Here is a 12998-nt window from a genome sequence, read left to right as displayed (position 1 = left end):
GAAATGTACAAATAAGTAATCGATTTTCTGATACAAACTATCTCCAAATTACAAATTAGTCGGATAATAGAATTCTCCTCAACTGATAATTTATTTTCAAATGCTAGCTTAGAGAACTGGTTTGACTTAAACGTCCCTCCTTGAAAATATATGGCCTTCTTCTATAATGAATTTGGATGACTGAATGAGAGTTTAAGTTTCATCCCTGGAAGTAAACAATACGGGAGAAAATCAAGCAAAATCAATACAAACATGAAGCATAGGAATCTGATTTTACATTTAACAATATAGTCCAACTTGAAATTTGGAAAGAAAAAAAAAACAATGTAATGTGTTTCCATTCTAAGATAGAAAGAGAAGTCACATATACTCGTTATGTATCATTTTGGTTTTGATTATCATTGTAATGTGTACTATAAATAGAGATAACAAACAAATAAAAGGCCAGAATAATAAGTTACACAAACCTTGTGAAGTGCAGGAGCATCATTCGTTCCATCCCCAGTAACAGCCACAACATGACCCTTCCTCCTTAATGCTTGTACTAACAATAGTTTGTCATTGGGAGATGACCTTCCCATAACCTAATAGACAATATTCATTAATAATGTATATCACTAAGAGCACAAAAATAAGGATGCCATAGTAGCTAGACTCTACCGATATTGAGTCCGCAATTTCTTCTCTTTCTGAATCTGACAAGGCTCGAAATGTTTTGCCTTCAATGACAGTTCTCTCAATAGCATCAGCAAGTGAACTAAGTATTCCACATTCCACAGCAATTGCCTTTGCAGTTTTCACATTGTCACCCGTGACCATCTTTACCTGGGATCAGAAATCCAAACGGTGAAATCAAAAAATTATATATAAAAAATGCATAAGGAAATTTCAGATGATCAATTTGCAAGCCATTGAAAACCAAATGAGTTTAATAATATGAATTTGGATCCTTAAAATCTTTGGGGTCAAATTAGAAAGAAAATACAATGCATATGTTGACACAGTCCATCAAATGATGGTCCACAGGAGCAATGTCCTCACAAATACCCAAAATTGACAGTTTTCAATTTAAGTGGCTAGAGTTATATTAGTATGCAAGTCATGTTGTACGTTTCACAATTTTAACATAACTTGCATATTGTCTACTATCACTGCACCAGCATCATGACAACGATGACACTTCGAAATGAAAAAACTAAACATGTTCATTCAACAATAAGAGCCTTTTGGGACACTAAAAAACATTCAAAACCAGAGATTTATAATACCTTAACCCCGGCTTTTTGGCAAAGCTGTACTGAATCCTTGACACCAGGTCGGCAAGGGTCCTGTATTTTAACACACTATTAAAAAAAATATTCAAAAGCCATGTAAATTTAACCGGTGGAAGCATATTCCAGAGACATGGTGTCAGAAAGAAACTATAATTTTCAACATTTCTTTGTGTGAGAAATGTACAGATAGACAACTCCTTCATAAATTATAGGTAGAAATTGAATATTTTTAATGAAATCATTATTATATGTCTGCAGTCATATAACAGCGGCATGACATTAGTAAAGGTAAAAGATATGCAAAGAAAAATGGACCAAGAATGCAAACCTTTTCAATATATGCAATTGTACGATGAGCATCCAATTGGCAGTCATCTGGTAGAAATGCAGCCGGGGTGTCTTAATCCACCATCGTCACTCACCGACCGACATCAATCTTTGCTACCAAGAATAGGATGTCTGTTTGAAAATCAAAAGAGAAAATAACCCTTTCCAAAATTTATATCCATAGATAACACAAGGAACCGAAATGAAAATAATCTTTAGTTATGCAAGTTTCATAGAGTTATTAGCCATTTATACCTCTGCTCCATCATCAGACAAATAGCTACCGTCCTCAGCTTTTCTTTTGCTTGGTAAGACATCAAGCAAATCTGCACAAAGAGCAGGAAAAGCAGGAAAGAACATACTTAATGCAAAAACAGGAACTGAAAAAATAATCTGAATAAAGTATACATTGTAAAGCAATACATAAAGCTAAAAAAATGGTATACCTCTATTGGTCTTAACTTCTTTAGGATCTTTCTTTTCTTTAGCTACCCCAAAAACATCATGGCACAAATCTTTCATAGTAGTAGAAACCTGCAGCACCCATTCACAATTCATTTAAATTCATGAACACCACTCACAAGCTTAATAAAATCATCACACATTAGATATTCATTGTACATATAAAACACTTACACTGGAAAATTCAGCTTCAGATGTACCAGAGTTCAATTAGCTTAATCTTATCAACTTTGAGCTGCAAAGAACAATCACAAATCATGTCATTACAATATATAACCACATGCCATGTGTTTGTATTGAGATTATTACAAATGTACCTTGTGTTTCTTTGCACATAAATAAAAAGCAACAGCCATAAACACCGGACTTTGTATCATATTCCAAATCAATTTTAAATGTTGTTTGTTTCGCATAATGATGACAGAAAAAAAATCTTGGCCAATGTTTTTCATCAATAGCCAGAAAGAATCATGTATACATGAAAGCTAAGCATGAAATAATGGTTTTATCTAACATACACAAATAAAATAGTTTTGCAGGATGCATAAGTATATTTTTCACCATTGAATTAATAAGTCTAATCTTATCTCATTTCATTCGATGGCAAAATTTATTGGCAAGACTTATCTCACATAAACAGAATATAACCTAGACCTTCAAATGTACTGTTACAAAATAGATTAGGAGAAACCACAGCACCCCAATAAAGAAAAGTAAAGAAATGTAATGTAGAAATGTAATGTAGAAATGTAAAGAAAAGTTTGGTTTTGAATATATTAGCTACAGAGGTACCTGTGATCATGGACAACATCACCAGCAAATCATGCAAGGTGGATTCCCTGGTCTGTCTGCAGGACAGTCAGTTCTACCAAGTTTGGAGATTGTCCATCAGCATGCTTTAGATTGCCTACATTCAAATTAGGAACTTGCAGCTTCTCCAAAGTTCTAACAACTTCATTCATGTTAGGCCTGAACTTGGATTCTAATGATAGGCATTGCAAAGCAAGAGTGGCTACCTTGTATGCCTCTTATAGACCAAGTTGTCTCTTCCATATTTAGTCATGTCAAGTACCAACTCACCAGTTAATATTTCTAGCAGGACAACTCCAAAACTATAGACATCACTATTAGTAGTAAGATGGCCTACAATAACAACGATTTTAGCGATTAACCGTAAGTAAGGCTACTAAGTTGAATCAGTAATACCTTAACAAAATTTAAAAAAATGAGAAACATCAAGCCGAAAATACCCGAGTCTACATATTCGGGATCTGCATATCCCTCGGTTCCCATTATCCTGGTGGAGACGTGGCTTCCGTTGTCATTCGGACCATCCCTTGCCAGGCCAAAATCAGAAAGCTTTGCATTATAATCCTGTAATCAAATCCAGAATTACGATTCGGACATGTTATCCAAATAATCACTTGCATTTATCTATCCTAGGTTTTCAGCAACACATTTTAGTCTTTTTTCTCAATAGCATTTCATCAAACATGTAGCAGACATTATTAAAACCACAAAATCAATAACTTACAGCTTAAGACCGTCACGAACATAAGGTATAATCCGAACACAACCGAATTGAATCGCCAATTCTCTCACATCTAGCTTCAACCTAAAACACCAAATTCATCAATTAAAAAACAGGAAAATCTAAATAAATCAAAAAATAAATCTATAAAAGGAAATTATAGATTTAATATAAGCTCTTTCAGACATTCCACTTAGTTTCACCACAGAGGATCGATGGAAGAGAACACCATCCACTATAACCACCACATCCTCACCAACAACAAAAAAAAAAAAAGCAACGAAAAAAAAACAAATAAATAGAGCATACAATTTGAGATCGAACCAGAGGAAAGAAGGAGCAAGAAGCTTCATTGCCGCCGTTGCCAAGCACCGCCGTGTCACCACAAACGGCCACAAGAACTCTCTCAGCCGGAACTCCTCCTCCTCGCCAGAACTTCTCTCCCGTCGGCTTCTGTCACTCGGCCACTCCCTCACTCTTACGAGTGGTTGATTTGTAGATGGTGGTGGAGGCTGTGGTGTGGATGTTATGGTGAAGGATGAGATGGGGAGGAGAAAGAGAGATGAAAGTGTGAGGAGAAAGAGTGAGAGCGTACGAGAGAGGAGGGGGGGGGGGGGGGGGGGGGAAGAGAGAGAGAAAAATTTGACAAATGAAAAAACATTGGGAAAGTAATCATAAAACCACAATTGTTTCCATAAACTACTTGTGCCAATTGTTTCTATAAACCAGCAATCTCAAAACCAGCCAGTTGTTTGCAGCAATTATAGGAGGGTCCACATGAGACATGCAAAGAATTATATTAAGCCATGTGTAAGATGGTATATGAATATAAACCTAAACCTAGAATGAATGTGAAGATTGAAACCTAGAGATGTCAAGATATGATTGGCCAATATACAAAGGTGTAAAGGGTTCATTGGGCAAGGGATTAGGGTTTCAAATCACCAAAGAATTAGGGCTTCCAAAACAGCCTTGCCTTTAGTATAATAAGATAAGATAAGATTATGATTTCTTGCTGTTGTAATTTTAGATACTAATAGGAATTTTAGTATGCAATTTGTAAGCTATACTAGCTCAATTGGTAGTGGGAATGGATTGAACATGTACTTGAACCCCAGGGTACATGGTTCGATTCCCACGGAAGGCAAAAACTCCACCAGAGAGGGGGGTGGAGAAGGTCGTGAGGTGGCAGTGCCGGGATCACCTAAGTTGGTGGGGCCTGTGCTGTTACACGAATCACCTAAGTAATCCAAGCCAACCCACATTACCCAAACTCTCTGGTAAGTAACCCCACTATTGTATAAACCGCTTCTTCGCCTAAAAGAATACATCGGAGAAGAGCATGCTGATTGAAAGAATCACATGCATGATTAGATCGGAAACCAGCAGCGGAGGCTGTGGTAGTCTTAAGGAATTCCCTCCTCGAGACAGTCAATATAGAGAATTGTCCGCAATCGCGAGTTTACTCGGAGCAGGCTTCCAAAAAGCCTTACAGTAAAGGTAAGTCATCCTATTCTTATAATTAGCCTGAAGGGTAGCTAAGACGCCCCCTTCCCATTCATTTTCTCTTGGGATGGTCAAATTCATCTCTCTCCTATTTTTGTATTCTAAATTAAAACTTATATGCTTGTTTTTAATTCTGTCTCCGTGTCTGTATTTTGCAGTAATATTATTGGGTTTTGAAATACTGTAATAGCTATTTAGATATTAAAGACTTTTGCTCCTCTAAAGTGAGGAAAATGAAAATATTATGATTTGTTATGATATACTTGCAATATTCCCCCATGATTTGTTAATCAGTGGTCCATACATACTACTCACTTTATTGTCCAAAGTGTGTTGCTCACTTTGGAGGAGTCGGATCACATAGACTACATTTTATTCCTATTAATTAGTGCTTTACCTTTGTGATTACTGATTAGAGTCACTACTTAACTTAACCCTTTCAGCCTTAAAATAAAATTAACATTGTCAATGTTAGTAATTAGTTCACACAATTAGCTTTAGGGTAACTATCTTTAGGTTACAAATTTAATGGGTCTTGCTAAAGAGTGCCCCGGGGACACTCGTTAGCATTTGCCTTAAATAATTAGTTTTCACTTTTTCTTAAACTCCCAAACCAGATCTATTTTCTAGACCAGTTTGCAAAGTCTTTAAGCATTTCCCTTTATTTTCATTAAATGAAAACTAATGCCATCTCCTAAATTTTTTACAGTTTTGGTTGCCTCTCAATTTGGTACCCTTTGGGTACCTTGTCACACCAATCCTATATATTCATACCATTTTAATGAAAAGCCTTTCCTTTATGAAATTTGGCTTGGTTCTGCTGTGACAAAAGTTGATTTTCATTGGATTGATTATATAAAATTGATTTTGGTTGAATGTGGGTTGCACATAAAGTTTGGATACCTTCACGAAATGAAGTGATTTTTATAAATTCATGTTTGAATAATTTTTTTTGTGTGTTTATATATATGTCCTTAATTATGTCGTCCACTTTTAATAATTTTGAGAATTGAGTCTATGGTATTGTAGAGGCTAGAAATATTACCTTTTAGGTAGAATTGATTTTGGATATGAAATCAATTTTGAGGCTGGAAGCTAAATGTAACAAATTTGTAGTCAAATCACATTAATCCAAATGTGATTTTGGGAGGTCTAGACGTTGAACAAAACATAGGCTTAGTCTACGACCCACCTGGTTTTTTTTTTCAATGGAAAAAGAACACTTATTAGTGAAGAGTGCTACAACGAGGGATGATAAGTTGTTGTCCAAAACAGAGAAATGAATTAGTTAGGAATGTAGAGAAAGGTTGTCTAGTCTATCTGCATGTCAGAAGTAGAAAATCCCATGAAACTGCCACAGACCCAAATATGGGAGCCATAGTGTAATCTTTCTACTTTCTTTTTATTTTATGATATGTTTATTTAGTCTGTTCTCATTTGTTTATCAAGATTTTGAAATTGTGACACACAGATTGTAGAGCTTTGATACTTCAGTCTATCACGCTTTGTGGATTTCCTTAATGTATTAAATTGGATTACCCCTTAAATTCAATCAGAGTCTGTAAGTCAAGGATCTGACCATGCAAACAGCATTTTATAGCCATCATGTATTCTGCTTCTCTTACAGGTTGATTCTCCTTTTTTTTTTCTTCCTCAGTTTTATAACGTCGGTTTTCTTTAGCAATATTTAATTGATTGTAACCATATTGCAGAAACTTAAGTACAAATGCAAAGAGTAGTTTGGTGAAGATTCGTGCACCATATATCTCTCAATTCGATTCAAAATGCGAATTCAATAGGAGGCCTTGTATTTATAACTCGCCCGTCACCATTAATCAAAAGCGATTGTTTGTACTTCCTAACACAAATGATGGCCACCCAACTGCTTCTACAATGGATGATGAAATGAACACAAACCATGTTCCTAATGTTATATCACCAATGTTTCTCAGCAATTGGTCACCACCAAGGTACCTATGGAGGGGATTATCAGTTTTAATCCTAGCAGGGCAGGTGATTATGAAGATTTTAAAGGGAAAGGTTCATTGGAGGAATACTCTTCAACAACTAGAGAGAGTTGGTCCAAAGTCGGTCGGAGTATGTCTTTTAACCTCAGCCTTTGTTGGCATGGCATTCACAATACAATTTGTGAGAGAGTTCACTAGGTTAGGGTTGAATAGATCAGTAGGTGGTGTTTTAGCTTTAGCATTCTCTAGGGAGCTAAGTCCTGTGGTTACAGCGATAGTCGTCGCAGGACGCATTGGAAGTGCTTTTGCAGCAGAATTAGGAACTATGCAGGTTTCTGAACAAATCGACACATTGCGAGTTCTTGGATCAGACCCTGTTGATTATCTAGTGACACCGAGAGTGATTGCTTCTTGTATTGCTTTACCTCTTTTGACCTTGTTATGTTTTACATTAGGGCTGGCGTCTAGCGCCCTACTCGCTGATGGTGTTTATGGAATTAGCATTAACATTATTTTGGATTCGGCTCAGCGATCGCTCAGAGCATGGGATATTATTAGTGCAATGATCAAGTCAGGAGTTTTTGGTGGTATTATATCTATTGTGAGCTGTGCTTGGGGAGTTACAACTATGGGAGGTGCTAAAGGTGTTGGAGAATCAACAACTTCAGCTGTTGTTATTTCTCTTGTTGGTATCTTCATTGCTGATTTTGCGCTTTCTTGTTGTTTCTTCCAAGGAGCTGGAGATCAGCTAAAGAATTGCATTTAAGCAACTGATTATGTGTATGTAGTTTTTGCGCATATGTACAAAATGAATTTGGTATGATTTTTTTATTTTTTTATTTTTTTTTATATACCTTTGCTTTTGTTGTACAAGTCAGGTTCTTTTCCATAATTTGTTTCCCTTGAATAAATAAACAAGAATCGGTCCCCATTTGGTATGATTATGTGTTAACGTAGTATTTTTATAAAATATTTGTTCATTTTATATGTAAAAATCTGTTAATAATTTGCATAGCACTCGTTAAGAGGATTTTACATCCATACAGTATTTTAATGAAATACTCCCTCCGATCTAAAATAATTGTTGCAATTTTACCGTGTGTACTATTCATTCAAACTACTTTAACCGTATTTTTTTACTAATGTATATAGAAAAATATTAGCATATGAAATCTTGTTAGATTTATCTCGATGAATACTATCAAATATCAATTTTTCATCAATGTGTAATTATATTGAATATGAACCCGTTTGGATTTGAATTATTTTAACCTTGTGAAAATAGGATATGCAAATAAATAAACTTTTATGTTAATTCATAAGTTTTCACTTACAAAAATTGTATCTTTATAAGTTGTTTTCTCATGGTTAAATATGTTATTAGTCCCTATATTTTGCGAAATTGTTAAGAATGATCCAATACATTTTAAAAATGGTTAAAAAAAGTCCCATAAAATTTTCCGTTATCGAGATTAATCCAATCCGTCAAGTTTTTTCCACTTCACTAACGAAAATCTTTTGTGGCTAAAATGTAGGGACCATTCTTGACAATTTCGCAAAATGCAAGGACTAATAACATATTTAACCTTAAACATTTTAGTCCTTCATTTTGCGAAATTGTCAAGAATGGTCCCTACATTTTAGCCACAAAAGGTTTCCGTTGGTGACGTGGAAATTTTTTGACAGATTGGACTAATATCGATAACGGAAAATTTTATAGGTTTTTTTTTTTACTATTTTTAAAATGTAGGGACCATTGTTGACAATTTCGCAAAATGTAGGAAGTAAAAACATATTTAACCCTAGTACTTAAAAGCGTTTTTATTTGTATAAGTTGTATTATGGGTCCGTTTGACCTGGCTTTTTTAGGTCTCAAAAGCTAACTGGAAGTTAAAAGTGAAAATAAGAACTTTCAAAAAATAGAGCAAAAGTTGTTTGGTAATTGTTGTTTTTTTTAGCTTCAAAGTTATTTTTAATCTAAAATTTGTTTGGTAAAATATTTTTTTAAAAAAAGATTTGTACAAAAAAAAAACAAATTTAAAAAAAAGATAATAACAACTAATAATATTTAAATGAAAAAATAATAAAAAGAGCCTTCAGCTATGAAGCACGGACACCTCTCAAATTAGGCGTGTCGGTGTTGGACACGTGTCTGTGTCCGTGTCAGACACTGACACCGACACTTATGATTACACTAAATTATGTAATTTTTTAAAATTATTATCGGTGTCGAGGTGTCAGTGTCTGTGTCGTGTCCGGTGTTCGTGTCGGTGTCCATGCTTCATAGGCCTTCAGTAGGATTCGAAGCGTGATCATTGCAAAAAAAGCTCCGGATTTTTTTTCAAAAGTAGGTTTCAACCTCTTTTACTAGAAGCTCATTTAATTCAATTTTGCACATTGAAAAATATATGCTTTCTACTGTTAAGAGCTTTATTAAAAATTTGTTTTGGCCCAACTTTTGATTAAAAAGAGAATAAAAAACTAACAAAAAGTCGGGTCAAACGGAGCCTATATAAGCTCAAAAATAAGCTCAAATTTGACTTTGAGAAATCAGTTTGAAGACAAAATAGCGGTAGAAGAACGGATGATGACGCAGAAAGAGAAGTCTCGAAGTTAGGCTGCATGGACAACATGACAAGAGAGAAGAAGAGTGGTGATTATTTGGCAACGACAACAGTCACGCAGAAGAGTCTTGGAAGAGAGAAGACAGAGTTACAAAGACGAAGGAACCAAAGAGACAAGACTAATTGTCTATGTGCACATATAAAAAATTAAATAGCATTTGTTTCATCTAAGGATTGTGGTTTAACCCTCTCATCTCTCATCATAAGAAGTCTTCTCACTTAATAGTTCCCCATATATATATTTGGATTATAATCTACTTTCTACCAAAATAAAATAGAAAAAATAATTTATTGTTTTCTCTTGTTAGATAGCTTATTGGGAGGGTTGACAATAGGCTAGATCGAGTTAAGTTTGATTTGTCAAAAAACTTAATGCATTAGTCTAGCATGTGCCCTCGTATAGGTTTATGTTTAGGGGCTATGTCTGGTCTTTTGAAAGTCTGACATGACATATTAATCTGTTTAAAAACTTATTTCACATGAACATATTTAAATAAATAATTATATTTAAATAAATAGTTTTAAATTTACTAATGAACTAATAAACCAATGATGTCAAGCTTCCTTTTGATATTTAACATGATATTTTAGAGAATTTGACTATATATGATATCATATTTCAATTTTAATTTATAATAATATATTTATATATGTGAAAAATTAATGTAGATTAATAAACTTAAACTACAGAAAAAAGTTAGTAGATTTATAATTTAATTAATGTACAAATTTTAGGAATTTTTTCCCTACCCCTACAATTATACCTCTACCCCTACAAATTAATGTTTTTTCCAATTTTACCCTTTGTTTTTTTTGTTAGAATAATTTTACTCTTTATTATTTGAGATTAAAAGAATTTTGACTTTATAGTGACAGACAAAACTGACACTAAAAGCAAAAAATATGTAAAAACAGCTCGCATTCATCCGTACCGGTACTCTTTTTCAAATTATTCCGGTACAATATTGTTTACCGGAACACATTCTTTAGGAATACTGATGAAATTTGACTTATAGTGACAGACAAAACTGTCACTAAAAGTAAAAAATATGTAAGCATTCAATGATAATGTATTCTGGTACAATATTGTTTACAGGAATACATTCTTTAGGAATACCAATATACTAATTTAAATACAAGAAATTTGACTTATAATGACAGAAAAAACTGTCACTAAAAGTCAAAAATCTGTAGATGGATCTCATTAGCACCAATACCGGTGCTCTTTTTCAAAGCACTTTAGTATAATATTGTTTACCGGAACACCTTATTCTTGAGAATAATCCGGTTCATTATTTCAAAGTAAATGTGACTTTTAGTGACAGTTTGATATGTCACTATAAGTTAACTTCGACTTCATTATCTTAAATAATAAAGAGTAAAATTATTCTAACAAAAATATAAAGGGTAAAATTTGAAGAAAAAAAATTGTAGGGGTAGAGGTATAGTTGTAGGGGTAGAAAAATGATTTTTCTAAATTTTAATATATAATAATAATAGTTATGAAAATATTATTAATATTTACTTAATTAGGCCAGCCTACTAGGCGTAAAAGACTTTTTTAACGGTATGAAGTCTGACCTTTAGCTAAATAGTTTTATAAAAAAGTTTTGACCTAAACCTATATATACTAGGCCGTAGGCCCCTATAGGCTAGTCTGACTTATTCCCAACCCTATTTATTGGATAAAAATTTCATTCTAATGTGGATAAGTGAGGTGTCCAATATTTTAACTTCGCCCGTGCATATAATATACTATGACTTTGTTTGGTAAAAATAAGCTATAAGATAGCTTTTAGCTGATAGCTGAAAAACTTGTAGAATAAAATTAAAGTGTTTGGTAAATTTAGCTGTTGTAACTATAAAATGACATGAAAATTATTTTATGTGAGTGAATAGTTATTTTTGTGTGCGGATAGTTTTTTATTAAAAAAAAATTAAAATAATGAGGTTAAAATTGGAATGAAAGGTAAAAAACTATAAGTCATAAACTCAAACGCTACTTGAAATAACATATGAAAAAAAAGCTATAAGCTAGTGAAAAAAGTTTGTTACAAAACACCTCTAATTTTATGAAACAAGCTTATAAGCTAAGTTTATTTTGTTTACCAAACAAACACTATTTGTTTACCAAACAAACACTATGTGTGTTTGGTAAGTCCAATAAGGTAGCTTATAGCTTATTGGACTAATTAATAAGCTTTTTTGGAAAAAATAGATGTGTTTGGTAACGAGCTTCTTTAAGGGCCCGTTTGGTGCGCATGATAGGATAGTGACAGGATAGGATATAAGACAGGATAATGATAGGATATGATATCAGCAGAATAATTGTTATCCTCAGTTATCATATCCCGTGTTTGGTGCGCACATGATAACAAAGATGATAACTATTATATCTTGTTCTTAATACATATTTGCTCATAATAATATGATAAGATATATAACAATTTAAATGATAAAGTTACTCTTGCAAAACAATTGTTATTTTTTTAAAATTATTTTGTAATACTTTGAATTTTATAAATAAAAAATATAAATAAGTAATCAAATAACTTTACAATTTCAAATAAAAATCATGAGAAAATAATCAAGTTTAATTTTATATACGAACCATGATCAAATAAATAATTCAATAATATATACATGTTAGATAAGCCAAATAAATTTATGATATATCTCATACGTAAATTTTAAAACTACTATTGCAAAAGAATTATATTTAATTTTTTATAAAGTTTAAATTTGTCCCTATTTTTCAATTTTTAAATAATTATTTTACTTTGAAATATTGTAATTTTAGTAAAATTTTGATTTTTTTAGAATATATTAATTACAAAATTACCCCTATGAGAAAATCACAATATATTTAAAAATTAATTATTATATTATTTATATTTTATTGATTTGATTTTATTTATTTTAAAATATATTTTACAGAATAAATCAGTATTTTCTTTTCTTCTTCTTATCCTATCCTGCCGGTAACCCAGCTCAAATTCAGGATAAGAATTATAACTACAGAGACAGGATAGGATAAGCTTCAGGATTAACTTATCTTATCCTGCTGTGTTACCAAACACTGGATTGCGACTGGATATGATACAGTTATCCTATCCTGTCACTTATCCTGTGCACCAAACGAGCCCTCAAAGGTTTTCTTAACCTTGCTGTGAAGTTGCCTGATGGGTGTTATAAAGCCAGACATGGGCCCAAAAACGTATATTGCTTATGGATTTGGTCAGGAGCTTGGACGGGGTGATTATGTGACTAAGCTCCATTATGATATGTCGGATGCAGTATGTTTGTG

General features: G+C 33.0%; 2 protein-coding genes and 1 long non-coding RNA gene across 7 annotated transcripts in view; 1 reads left to right on the top strand and 2 right to left on the bottom strand.

Annotated features, from left to right (window-relative positions):
• LOC123899881 (calcium-transporting ATPase 8, plasma membrane-type-like) overlaps window positions 1–1691 on the bottom strand; it is a 1761-nt gene extending 70 nt beyond the window's left edge. The window contains exons 1-5 of the mRNA XM_045951137.1: window positions 1603–1691; window positions 1269–1328; window positions 661–825; window positions 468–584; window positions 1–205 (exon numbers count right to left, since the gene is read on the bottom strand). The exon at window positions 1–205 is cut by the window's left edge and continues 70 nt beyond it. Of these exons, the coding sequence (XP_045807093.1) occupies window positions 200–205; window positions 468–584; window positions 661–819 (282 nt within the window). The 5' untranslated portion in view covers window positions 820–825; window positions 1269–1328; window positions 1603–1691 and the 3' untranslated portion in view covers window positions 1–199. The remainder of the gene's footprint in view (window positions 206–467; window positions 585–660; window positions 826–1268; window positions 1329–1602) is intronic.
• A 179-nt stretch (window positions 1692–1870) lies between these two features.
• LOC123899883 lies at window positions 1871–4589 on the bottom strand. 4 transcript variants are annotated; one of them, XR_006805757.1, is made up of 8 exons: window positions 3904–4221; window positions 3598–3678; window positions 3314–3437; window positions 3080–3206; window positions 2856–3008; window positions 2238–2298; window positions 2048–2135; window positions 1871–1927 (listed from the first exon to the last, which is right to left on the bottom strand). It is a non-coding gene; the product is annotated as an uncharacterized LOC123899883 (long non-coding RNA). The 4 variants fall into 4 exon arrangements; XR_006805756.1 differs by lacking the exon at window positions 3904–4221 and adding an exon at window positions 4298–4589 and having other exon boundaries at window positions 2856–3206; XR_006805754.1 differs by having other exon boundaries at window positions 2856–3206; window positions 3904–4220.
• Window positions 4590–5950: 1361 nt separating this feature from the next.
• LOC123899880 (protein TRIGALACTOSYLDIACYLGLYCEROL 1, chloroplastic-like) lies at window positions 5951–7890 on the top strand. 2 transcript variants are annotated; one of them, XM_045951135.1, is made up of 3 exons: window positions 5951–6482; window positions 6572–6727; window positions 6813–7890. In XM_045951135.1, the coding sequence occupies exons 2-3, from the start codon at window positions 6681–6683 to the stop codon at window positions 7831–7833; spliced, it is 1068 nt and encodes a 355-aa protein (XP_045807091.1). In that variant the 5' UTR covers window positions 5951–6482; window positions 6572–6680; the 3' UTR covers window positions 7834–7890. The 2 variants fall into 2 exon arrangements, with proteins under 2 accessions (XP_045807091.1, XP_045807092.1); XM_045951136.1 differs by lacking the exon at window positions 5951–6482 and having other exon boundaries at window positions 6503–6727.
• Window positions 7891–12998: the final 5108 nt, after the last annotated feature.

This window comes from Trifolium pratense, linkage group LG7, assembly GCF_020283565.1.
Source record: "Trifolium pratense cultivar HEN17-A07 linkage group LG7, ARS_RC_1.1, whole genome shotgun sequence".
Taxonomy (NCBI): domain Eukaryota; kingdom Viridiplantae; phylum Streptophyta; class Magnoliopsida; order Fabales; family Fabaceae; genus Trifolium; species Trifolium pratense.
The sequence above is the reverse complement of the archived record's forward strand: the minus strand, read 5'-3'. Positions and strand labels throughout refer to the sequence as shown.